General features: G+C 41.1%; 1 protein-coding gene across 2 annotated transcripts; it reads right to left on the reverse strand.

Annotated features, from left to right (window-relative positions):
- Positions 1-9,638, reverse strand: ash2l (ash2 like, histone lysine methyltransferase complex subunit). 2 transcript variants are annotated; one of them, XM_050052626.1, is made up of 17 exons: positions 9,547-9,638; positions 8,344-8,410; positions 7,759-7,904; positions 7,575-7,663; positions 7,363-7,457; positions 6,908-7,003; positions 6,071-6,166; positions 5,882-5,957; positions 5,657-5,674; positions 2,905-3,004; positions 2,276-2,493; positions 2,022-2,189; positions 1,632-1,825; positions 1,087-1,179; positions 905-1,003; positions 759-818; positions 1-657 (listed from the first exon to the last, which is right to left on the reverse strand). In XM_050052626.1, exons 1-17 carry the CDS (start codon positions 9,603-9,605, stop codon positions 550-552), a joined length of 1,782 nt encoding a protein of 593 aa, XP_049908583.1. In that variant the 5' UTR covers positions 9,606-9,638; the 3' UTR covers positions 1-549. The 2 variants fall into 2 exon arrangements, with proteins under 2 accessions (XP_049908583.1, XP_049908584.1); XM_050052627.1 differs by lacking the exon at positions 5,657-5,674.
- Positions 9,639-12,089: the final 2,451 nt, after the last annotated feature.

The raw sequence follows: 12,089 nt of genomic DNA on the forward strand, positions 1-12,089 counted from the left end.
TCCATGTAGCATTTTTTTTTATTTAACCCAGAGTATAAAACAGTAAATAACTGACACACATTGTAAAACAAATAAAATTAGCAAAAAACACTGAATACATGAAAGAGTGCAGAATTAACAGTTGTCTACAGATGATGTGTGAGGTGTTAGAGTGGGTCCGTTTGGCCGCAACAATACGCAGAGCGTCAGAGGTTCGACTTGATACCCAGAGAGATCTCTCTACAGCAAAACAATAACTTCAAAATATACATATTTGAGAGCGGAGCACCAAAAATACGTTGATTCAGTTGTCAGATGTTCAGAGCGGAATGTCTGCTGATGGCACGTTAACAAACAAAGATACGCAGCCATTCAATATTAGCTTGGTGTAGCCTTTTTTAGAGCATATTTATTATTCACTTCATGTCTTGCGAAACGAATATCGCAAGAGCAGAGAAAAACTTCTCTGAGCTACAGTTTGCTGCAGCATGTGGTGCTTTTATTTTACTGTCAGAGGTCGGAACAATGTTTTGACTGGGGCGTGTGTGCGTACTGAGTATCAAGCCATGCTCATCCTTCCCACGGAGGGCTGCGCCGTCCGTCCACATCTGTCTCCACGTGGTACAGCATGTCAGCCAGAGTGTGTTCGATCACAGCACCCCAGCCCATGTCACTCATCTGAGACGGAGAGAGGAAAACAACCACAGAGGATTAATCAAACAGCTCAGTGTGAGTTGTGTTACCTGGGCAAGGACGTGACTCTTTACAGACGCTCTCACCGGCTGGTACTTGAGGTCCTTTGGAGGGTATTTGAAATGTGGCCCAAAGTTGACTGACACCTGAAAAGAGACAAAGAGGGTTAAGTTAAGCAAACAAAAAAGAATCAAGAAAGCATAAAAATCACCAACACAACATGCGTACTGACCGTGCAGCTCTTGTAGAGTGAGATGGCGGGGAAGTACATGCCTTCAAACAGGTTCTCAAAGGCTAGTCCTTGGCTCACTCCGTTTTTATAGAATATCATCTGGAAAACAGGATCTACGCGTCAACAGCAGCAAACGGCACCATGTTTTCACACTGGTTTTACTTTTAGAGAGGTTTCCTCACCCTGCTGGGGCTCATTGACTTCAGGCTTTTCTCTGCTTTGTCCACGTAGTCCTTCTCCTCAAAGTACAGGTAGCTCTTGAACTTAATAAGCGCCTGAAAACAGAACAGATTTGAGATGTGAGAGTGATGATGTGTGCTGAGTCAGACTACGTTCTCACACTAACACATTTTCATTTTAAAACAACGCTTTTAAACAAAACCAATCTCTGTCCACACGAGCATTTTAGCATGGTTACAGACCACTGCTAGTCAAGGCAGTTTAATTTCTTCTGGAAAAGAGTCACACGATAGAGGTGTGACGAATCAGAGAAGGAGACATGACCGATGACATTCATCAGGAAGCGAACATGTGTGTCTGCGTCATCTTTCTCAAAAGTTTCCTTTTCTTCCCATCAAGACTGAAACGCATTCCAGGGTCAGCAGCGTTTTCAAAAGTCTCCATTTTAGGGTTTTGAAAGTAGTGTGGACACTGGCAAAATGTACGCGTTTCAAAATGAAAACACATTAGTGTGGATGAAGCCTCAGCGTAGTTCTCATTGTGTTACCTTGTCCTTGTATGTGTCAGGCAGAGCTTTGGCGGTCTCTGTGGCGTCGGGCAGCTCTATGAAGAAGCCCAGCGTGTCTCCCTGACCGTAGCTCGAGGAGTAATGCTTTCCTATCGACTGGTGGAAGCGTGTGCCCTTCTTGCTGCGCCACGAGTAGCTGAACTTGTCATAACCCAGAGGTGCCTGCAGGTTGCCTACAATAAATAACAACATTTCAAGAATTAGAATAAATACCTGCCTCGTTTTCAGGTAGCATCTGTGTTTTAACTAGACTGCAAACATTATTTAAAAACTCGGCAAATGAAAACTGATTTCTCTCTCCTCTAACTCAAATTTGCATATTCTGCCTAACTGTACAGATGTTCTGTGTAAGAGAGGAGCGCCACTGACCGAGTGGTTGAGACCAACCGAGCCTGGCCGCCGTCTCTGCAGGCATGTCATCAACTGTGACCTCAAAGTACCAGGCGCCCTTTCGGACACCGTGGGAGGCTCGCACCATAGAATAGCCCTTCTCCCCAGTCACAGTCAGACGGTCGTCAGAGATCTTCAGCTGAGGCGCTGCAACACAAACATACATTCAGTTGTGTACACGACAAACCAACATGGTTTGAGCTGACTAGAAATGTGTTCCGACTTTGGGGTACCTCTGTCATGTAAGGCCAGCAGCACTCTCTCATACAGACAGGCTCTGTACAGATCACCAGGTATGGGTTTGCCAGCCCAGCAGTCCAGTTCGAGCTTCTCGGGATCTGGAGCGTGAGGATCTGGTTCTGCCAGGATGTAACGGTACCCGTCTTTATTAAATGGGTGCTCCAGTGGGTAGCCATGAGGAGGCAGGCGCTGGGCCGAGAACAGAGGGTCGCTGCGATGAGGGAAGGGGTAGAAATTTGTTATACATCTTCATTTTTAAGCGATACTACCAGTCTGTACTTAGTTCGTCAAATAATCCCACGAAAAGACCAGAACGAGGTAGAATAAACTCCTCGTGGTCGTATGCCTCCACAAACAAGTCAAGTTGCTGTTAAAGTTTATATCTATGTCTGTAAAAACATGGATGCCAGTATCAATATCAGTACTCTTAAAGGGATACCGATTAATGAAGTACTTCATTAGATATCTTTTTTCTCTACTTTCTTCTTCTAGGTTATTTTAGTCGATACCTTAAAGGTTTCGAGTAACAGTACCCAGATCTAGCTAACATGGAGTGTGTGTGTGTGTGTGTGTGTGTGTGTGTGTGTGTGTGTGTGTGTGTATTCACAGACAGTTCTTATACCTTCTGGTTCTCTTAGTGGCTCCTGCAGCTGTGCCTTCCTGTTGCTGCTGCTGTTTACGTTTGGCCCCTCTTCCTTTTCCCGGACCAGGAGCCAAAGCACCTTCAAAACAACACCAGACAAATTACACTCCTGAACATTAAGAAACACACACCATACACACACACACACACCCATACAGACAGGCAGTCAGTGGCAAAGGCTACATCAATGCAGTTTAATACAGCAGCCCTGCATTAAATCCAACCTCACCTTCATGGTCATTCACTTGTGATGCTGTTGAATTATACAGCCGTACAGTAAGAGGTGTTTCTGATATTTTGTCCACCCCATTTATACCAGTGAGTTCAGATGTTTAAAACACCCTTCTCCTCTGACTCCTACCTTCATGACGGACTGCTGTATTAGACTGCAGTAGTTTTAGCTTGGTGTACTTAATAACAGGATCATAAGACCAGCAGTGCTCCAGACACAAGTCTCCAGAGTACAGCCTACATTTGGAGAGAGGACAGAGGACTACTGAAAAAACTCTGTATACAGATGTCAGTCCTCCCCACAAAGACACACCATTTTAGACGATGTGGCCACTATCAATTCAGAAAATCTCTACTGTCATAGAGAAGTCTTTTCATAACCTTTCCACACCATCAATGCCACTGAGAAGACACACACACGCACACACAGACACACACATACAAAAAGTGGAAGCAGTTTATTAGGCGTTTGGTGTACACAGGGAAACAGCAGGCACAAAAAGGCAGGAATTAGTTGGCGTGGCATTTTCCAAACACTATCAGCCTCTTTAATGTAAACCACATCGTTCTCTCATTAAGAAACACTAATCTTTAGGGAGACAGATGATGGGATCAGATTCTCTACTTACTTCCTCCAAAGAATAAAATAATATCAGTTAGATGGAAAATATAAATAAAGTAATTAGGCTCTAAGAAAAATTATTATTCCTTCATATTCATAAAAAATGATTTATCCATTGGCACCTGGTTACCAACAAAGCAAAGCCATAAAAAAGATAGCTGTAGTTCAAGTTTTTTTTTTTTGAAAAGCTGTGTCTGTTTCTCTATTTAATATGTAAAACCATATAAGGTCAGCTTGTTAAGATATTAGCACATGAACATATATAACAAAACATAAACGAAAAGAAAATAGTTCCCTAAACATCTGACAAAGGTAAATGGTTATTGAACTTAAGGTTGAGCCACTCATACGGCACATAATAATAACATATAGTTATTTTTCAAGGGCGGGTCCATCTGCGTTCTTGTCTGGGTTTTACAAATGGAAACGTCTGCTCAGCCGTTAACAAAAAGCAGTGACTTAGGCCACCGTTCTCCTGCTTTGAGTTAGCTGCTAACTGCTACGATCTGCTTTTTAAATCTCCCCACGGTGAGTTGCACACATAACATGTTGTCAAAACGTCACATGTCCCATATATGGTCTCGACTTGCCAGCTGTACCTTTTATACCGACATCGTTTTGGTGACCTCCAATGCCAGCTTAAGGGGCTGTACACATGCCACGTTTTTTGCGCCCTCAAATTCATCGTTTTCAAGGTAGACACGCAGCAGGCACACTCAAATGCCAGAGTGATGCCGTCACGGCACACATGCGTTCCTGAGCGCACATATTTCAGGGAACAACGGCTGCGCCCCGAGATAAACCCAGTTCAGCTTTTGGAACGCAGCAGCACGCACTGCATGTCATGAGACGAGGAACAACCAATCGCAGCCCACAGATACTTTTTCCTTCATCCGTAAATATCAGTCTGTGGTAAAAATGGAAATGTTGATCATTTTGGTGCAGAGCTGCCAGAGCAAGTCCAACACACACAAACAGTGCCTTGGAGAAGATCAGCTCTGCACTCAGGGTTTCACGTAAATAGGCTATAATATGCTGTTTGTTAAGGTCGCTTAGCAACCTCAGATGCAACCTGCTGCCAGGCTCATGAAAGCTGGCACAGAAAAGACACAAAAGTAGAGCCCAGCGCCCGACCTTGCGTTTTCCAGGCGGTTAAAAATGAATGAATGAATTTTCTGATTTGAAATCATAAGGAACACTATTTGGAGCTACTACACAGATCAACGGTCCACTTTGCAGGAACAGACCGTGAAGTGTCGTAACTGACCAGATCAGAATCGAGTCATCAACAAAGCCCTGTAATAACAACAACTAAAAGCTAAAAATGGACCCGCCATTTAAACCTGTCATCATCTTAAAAAAACACCCTCATGTTTAGCCAACGGCTACATAGTAAAGTCTCAGGACTAGTTCTGCACTTTTAAACATCTACTATAATTCATTTGGCAGAATGAAGGACTACGTGGCTTAAAGTCTGACAACAAAAATTCCAAATGGAGAAGGAGGAGAGAGGATGAGGCTAATTAGCATTGGATGAAAGCCAATGGCAAATTAAAAAATGGCACTCGGCTCTCACATATGATGTCGTATGGAGAGCAGAGTGTCATTTCAGTGAGGAGATTTTTAGGGATTTCAGAGCCCATTAGCAGCAAGCCAGAGACAAGGAAGCTATGTTCACCGATCAAAGGGGGGCAAAGCTTTCGGGAGGGGGGACCAAACAGATGCAGAGCGCAGACAGGGGGGGGGTTACAACTGGACGTGGATGAAGTTGCCCACAAGATGCTTATTAAGGAGCCTCAGGGCCAACTTCTATCCAGAGGGTTACAAGACACAAAAACACACTGATCAGCTCCAGATGCCAAAATACCACATATTCACCTGAGAAAGCAGATCCACCTGGAACACAATGCACAAAATGGCCATGGTCATCACATTTAACAGGCTCTCACTCGCAGCTTTGGGGAGTTTATATACTGACCAGAGATGTGAAAAATTCCCCCCTTGTCCTTTGTTGATACAGAATGGTGCAACATACTTTTTATCTGTTTTACAAGTAAAATATTTATATTTTTCTTGAGTTTAGATTTTGTTTTCAATCCTTACCATTCAGCCCACCAGCAGTGGGAGCAGCAGTGGTCTGTTTCTGTGTGTCATATGAGGGTCCAATGTTTCCCAGGTCCTACAGAAGAGTAAGAACAACTGAAATCAGACTTCAGAAATAAACAAGCATTTTCTGTTTCTGCAGCACAAACCTCTTTCCTACATCCTGTACTACAGCTGAGTGATGAATACCTGGTCCAACAGGCCAAATTTGGGGTACTCTTCCTCTGGGTCTTTACTGCCGGGGTCAGGGTGTTCCTTCACGAGGAAGACATCTCGCTCTTTACTCTGGAAAATGAACAAAAGCACATTACAAACACAGACAGTTCATATACAAGATGTATATAACGCAGAGAAAGTGTCTCTTCCCTCCCTCGGCCTGTCTGTTGATGCAATATGCATAAATAAGATTAATAGCCTAAATAATATCTAAAACATTTTCCAGCACTAGATTCATTTGAAGGCCAGGGAAAACTACTTTAACTCTCCTTTCAAACCTACTTGATCCTTTTATAGTCATGTTATAGTTTAGTGTCCTCTGCTGCAAACCTTTAAACCTCTGTAGCTCCAGTGCTGTGTGCAAAAAGCTAACGTACAGCTCTGCCATTTATTTTATATCGTTTTTCATTTACATGTTGTGCAGCTGTATATTTTCTTACAGGTAAAAAAATCCCTGTCTTTAAATTTTATTTTATCACAGTCTGTTTTTTATAAAACTGCTTGTGACGTCTCAAATGTGGCTTTGACTTGAAACTGAAGCACGTTCAGTAGAAAATACCGAGATATATATCATGTATCGACATTCAGACTGTAAATACCGAGACATAATTTTTGTCCATGTCACCCAGCCCTATGTGACAGCACGTTTCTTTCCACAAAAGGGGGCGTGGCCTTGGAAATGACACCAAAATTCCAAAATACTCTCAGTAACGATGCATATCACATTGATCCATTTGTAGATTTCCTCCATAAAGTGATCAAAAGTTTGGGGCTGCAACAAATCAGCAGGTAGTGGAGATTCAACATTACCATTGTCTTCACTATGTTGTTGGGCCAGGTGAGCTTCCCCGGTCTCTGACGAGTTGTCATGCACTCCCAGTACTTGTCAATGAATGGTATAATATCCTGCAGAAAGCCAGACACACATTTCCATGATTAATTTGGTATTCATAACCACATTAAGGGATTGTTAACATGATTTTTCAGAAGTCAACATTTACATAATTCCATTTGTTGTGTATCGAGCAGCACTACATAATAAAACAGTGAAAAATGCAAGAATCTCCTTTTTATGGTAAATTAATCTTCATTCGTGCACAGAGCCAACACTTCCTGGTCACTTTCACTTTCTATGTGTATAAATCTAGCCTCAGCTATCAAGTCCAGTTGATTTGAAAAACCCAATATCAACTACACTTCAGTAAAAGGGCTTCAGAGATCCACATCAGCACCAACAAAAGTTTATGACAACACGTTCCTCTCACCTTGTCTTTGGAGAACATTGTCTTTGGGTGCTCGTCTTGTGTCCTGGACCGCCATGTCAGGTTTGCCAGCGCTGTGAGGCACATCTCCTTCAGGTCTAAAACACAGACAGTAACACTAGCTATTAAAAGACAGAGTGCTGATTGCAAATTCAACAAACCTAAATCCCCCGCTTTGTTAACTTGAGGTAGTCTGTAACACAGAGAACACCTACTTGCTTGTTTCCTGAGGAAGTACGTGTTGCCGCTGTGATGGCACACATTGCAGTGGAACACATAATTAGTCATGAAGGGAAGACAGGTCCTGTAGAGGAGAAAGAGAAGATATGATCATGGAAGATATCAGTACTGTATACTCACATAACTGCTGGTAATTAAATGAAAAATAAATATACATACGCGGTGTCGATGCCAAACGTGTCTGCAGTGAACCACTTCATACACAAGGCACACTGCAGCTCCACCTCTCCCAGCTGCCTCCCACTCTCCTCATCTCCAGATCCAGTCAGAGCATCAGCAGCCTCTGAGCCTTCGCCAGCTGTTTCCTGTGAGACAGAGACAGAAAGTCTGCTTATTAAAAACAGCATGTTCACAACAAAGTCACTGAAGAAAACACAAAGTAAAAACAAAGTCAAAATAACATTATCGGGTTGCAACAGTATGACATTTTCACGGTATTACACAACTGCTATTATTATCAGTCAGAATGACCCTGAAAGGGATGAAAACAGCGGAGTTCTTTTTGGTTATACAAACATTTTATTACTAAAACACAAACTTGAAACTGTCTTTTTAGTATGTGTAAAAAGTCTCCCCTTTGAAAATAATGAAAATAAAGGTGAGAGTCGCCCTCCAGTTGCATTTTATTTTCAATATCATAAATAAATAAATGTACACAGCATGATAACCATCAACTTTCATATCACAGCATACCTTGAAACCAATATACTGCTGCAACCCAATGACATTATCAAACCATTTTACCATTCCCTCTTTGCCGTTTGATGATTCAGTATCCATGCTGGTGGGTAGTTCCCCAAATGTAGCATCCCTGAAAGTCAAAAGAAAGATTCATCACATATTTATATGTAACGGTGGTAAGTTCACATCACCTGGTTAAAACAGCAGAATAAAATCCTCCTTAAATGTTGAAACAGCCCTGGAATATCACACTACACCGGTCTTAATTAACACATGAAAGTCACTAACCTATGACCCACCAGTTACTTGAATACTTAAAGTATTCGTATTTATTTCCAAACAAAGAGTTTCTGCTTTGTTTGCATCCTTTCTCAACCAATTACCCTTTTTTTCAGTTAATGTGCTCATGTACAACTGTACAATTATGTATTATGTATGTATGTATTATATTTTTGTAAAAATGTGAAATGTTTCAACATAAAGAGACAAATGTCCCATGTCAACTCTTACGTGTTCACCTGCCTTCCACTTACTATTGGATCTATCTAGTAGTGAAATGTAACTAAGTACATTTACTCAAGTACAGCACAATTTTGAAGTACTTGTACTTAAGTATTTCCATTTTCTGCCACTTCCTAACTTCTACTCCGCCACATAAATACCTAACTGTGAATAAGGTTAAGGAGGTGTCCTCATATTGGTGATTTCTGTGATATTGAACACTGTATGAACCTGCTCTTTGATTTTAAGACACTTGACATCTGTAGGTCTGATAATATCTTTGTATGGTGTGGTATCCCCCTGTATCTCTGTATACTTTCAGCTGTATGCTGAATTGTTTTTACACTCTGTTGTTTAAATGAATAATGGTTAAAAAAAAGTCTAATAATCAGAAGTACACTGTGTTCGCTAAAACTGTCAATATTCAAACGGAGTCTGGTGCACGGGGGTTATTCATATATATGATTATTAGAGGGACATCTCAATGGTTATAAAGTATTAAATTAACCTCAGTAGACTTTTTAAAGTCTGCCGGCAGACAGGCTAACATTAACCTGTCAGATATTTTAATGCTGTCTCTTTACAAAGAGCAGCTGAGCTGTAACGGTTTCTCTGTCGAGCGCTAATGCTAGCTAGCTAGCTAGTTTGCTAACAGCGTTTATGGCTAAACAAGACCGGAAATGTCGTTTAAATCTTCACATATTATCAGACTCAAGGCCTACACGTTCGTAACAATGAAAAATATCTTGCATGAAGGCGACATACCCTTCTCCCGTCTCCGGTTCGGTGGTAGCAGCACTGCCCGCCTCTCCTTCAGACGCCATGTTTCAAATCAATGAAAACAAAAAAAGGAGTTCGGGGAAACAACTTCCGGGTCGATGACGTGTTTCCGCTCAGCAGCGACACCGCAGGTTCACACAGCAAACACCATCACAAAATATCTCATTATATTTCAAGCTTCTGTCTTTACAGATACTATAACAACTGGCAGTAAAATTAAATTACATTATATTACTAATCTAAATTATTATGACAAGTGGGATTTTAAATAATAATAATAATAATGATAAAAATAAATAAATAATAATAATAATAATAATAGATACATTTAAAAAAATAAAAACAGATTTGGTATGATCTTGAAATTTATATATTTTTTTAAAAATATGAACATTTTTCATACATTAGAAAATAATCCTGAAATCTTCCCCCAACTTCTTTTCTGTCTTAAACAAATTTGAACTATAAACATAAAATATTTAATACTGCTAACAAAAGAAAAAAAGCACAAAAGTTATACAATATTCAAATTCATTTTCCTACTGTATCAGATAACTGAGATACATTTATATTTCCCCTTGTAAAGTTATGTATTTGACTTTATTTTATTTTTATTTTATTACCACCTCTCCCTTTGTTGTTTAATATTATATTTCCATTTAAAATGTACAGTTAAAAGCACTTTACATTTGTTTCAACAGTTAAACCCTGCGTTAATGGCCAAGTATGTAAAGGTCTACAAGGAATTTGACTCCAGTTATAAGTTGCTCTCAGTGTGTGTTGTGCAATTATCTATTTTTCTATAAAGTATGTATATAGAATAACAACACGGTGAGATTTATAGACAATAAGACAGTGGTGCGCAGGGGTAAAGGGTGGGGGAATAAATGGGCCTATGGAACATTAAAACTCTGCTTAAATATGCACATTCAAAAGAACTAGTGTTAAGTGTGGATTCTGACAGCAGTTTTCTCCTGTCGCCGTATCTCAGTGAGAGAACATGATTAATGAGTCTGAGGTGGATTCTCAGTCTTTGGACTCTCCTACGTTGTCAGGTTTCAGCCAAAATCACTGGCTGCTCCCTCTGGCATCTTCTCCTGACCACAAATCTATCATCCAGCGAGGAAACTACGAGTGGATTTCACTACAAATCCACAGCAGCCAGCCTCCACGCAGCTTCCACCATTACACGTAAACATTATAATCTTCTCTGACCAAAGCACCATCTTCACCTCCAGACAGTTTATCTTCATTCAACTGGGGAGAAAAAAAGAAACATCCACAGCATGCAAAGTTTCCACAAGTGAAAACATACACCAAAATAAAACCACAAATAGTAAACCGTCAGCTTGTATTAAATTAGAGTAAATGTTCTTCACTAAACTGGTAACATTACTCTGCCATTATAAAGTCATATTCATACAGCTATTCTAAGAGCTACGTTTAAAATAACTCACATCTAGCTTACTCAAAGGACGTTTACACAGCCTCCAATATTTCCAGTCTGTTCTCTGCACGTCCATCACTATGAGGCTTGGATCACCCATCAAACAGGACAGGAACAGGCTACAACAAAAAGTCAGGACTGCAGGAAAATCATCGGTGCCATTGTAGCAGAAGTGGGCATCTGTGAGCAGCAGTATGGTTTCATGCCAAGAAAAAGTACTACAGATGTAGTATTTGCTTTGAGGATGCTGATGGAGAAGTACAGGAAACTGCATTGTGTCTTTGTAGATCTAGAGAAAGTATGTGACAGGGTGCAGAGAGAGGAGCTGTGTATTGTATGTGCTGTAGGTGTGACAGAGGAGTTTAAGGTGGAAGTGGGAGTGCATCAAGGATCAGCTCTGAGCCCCTTCTTGTTTGCTATGGTGATGGACAGGTTGACAGATGAGGTTAGACAGGAATCTCCATGGACTATGATGTTTGCAGATGACACTGTGACCTGTAGTGAGAGCAGGGAGCAAGTGGAGGAAATGTAGAGAGGTGGAGGAATGCCCTGGAAAGGAGAGGAATGAAGGTTAGTCGTAGCAGGACAGAATACATGTGTGTGAATAAGAAGAAGGACTCAAGTGGAACGGTGAGGTTACAGGGAGTAGAAATAAAGAAGGTGGAGGATTTGAAGTACTTGGGGTCAACAGTTCAGAGCAATGGAGAGTGTGGAAAAGAGATGAAGAAACGTGTGCAAGCAGGTTGAAACAGGTGGAGAAAAGTGTCAGGTGTGATGGAAGAGTGCCAGCAAGGTTAAAAGGAAAGGTGAACAAGACGGTGGTGAGACCAGAGATGTCGTCTGGTTTAGAGACAGTGACAGTGAGGAGAAGACAGGAGACATCAGAGGGACAGCTCATGTTAGATGTTTTGGAGATAAAGTCAGAGAGGCCAGACAGAGATGGTTTGGACATGTTCAGAGGAGGGGTAGTGAATATACTGGTAGAAGGATGCTGAGGTTGGAACTGCCAGGCAAGAGGCCTAGAGGGTCCGTGTATCATTTGTTCATTCCATTTTCAATTTGAAATCAAAAATCAAAAAAC

This window comes from Epinephelus moara, chromosome 9, assembly GCF_006386435.1.
Source record: "Epinephelus moara isolate mb chromosome 9, YSFRI_EMoa_1.0, whole genome shotgun sequence".
Classification (NCBI taxonomy): Eukaryota; Metazoa; Chordata; class Actinopteri; order Perciformes; family Serranidae; genus Epinephelus; species Epinephelus moara.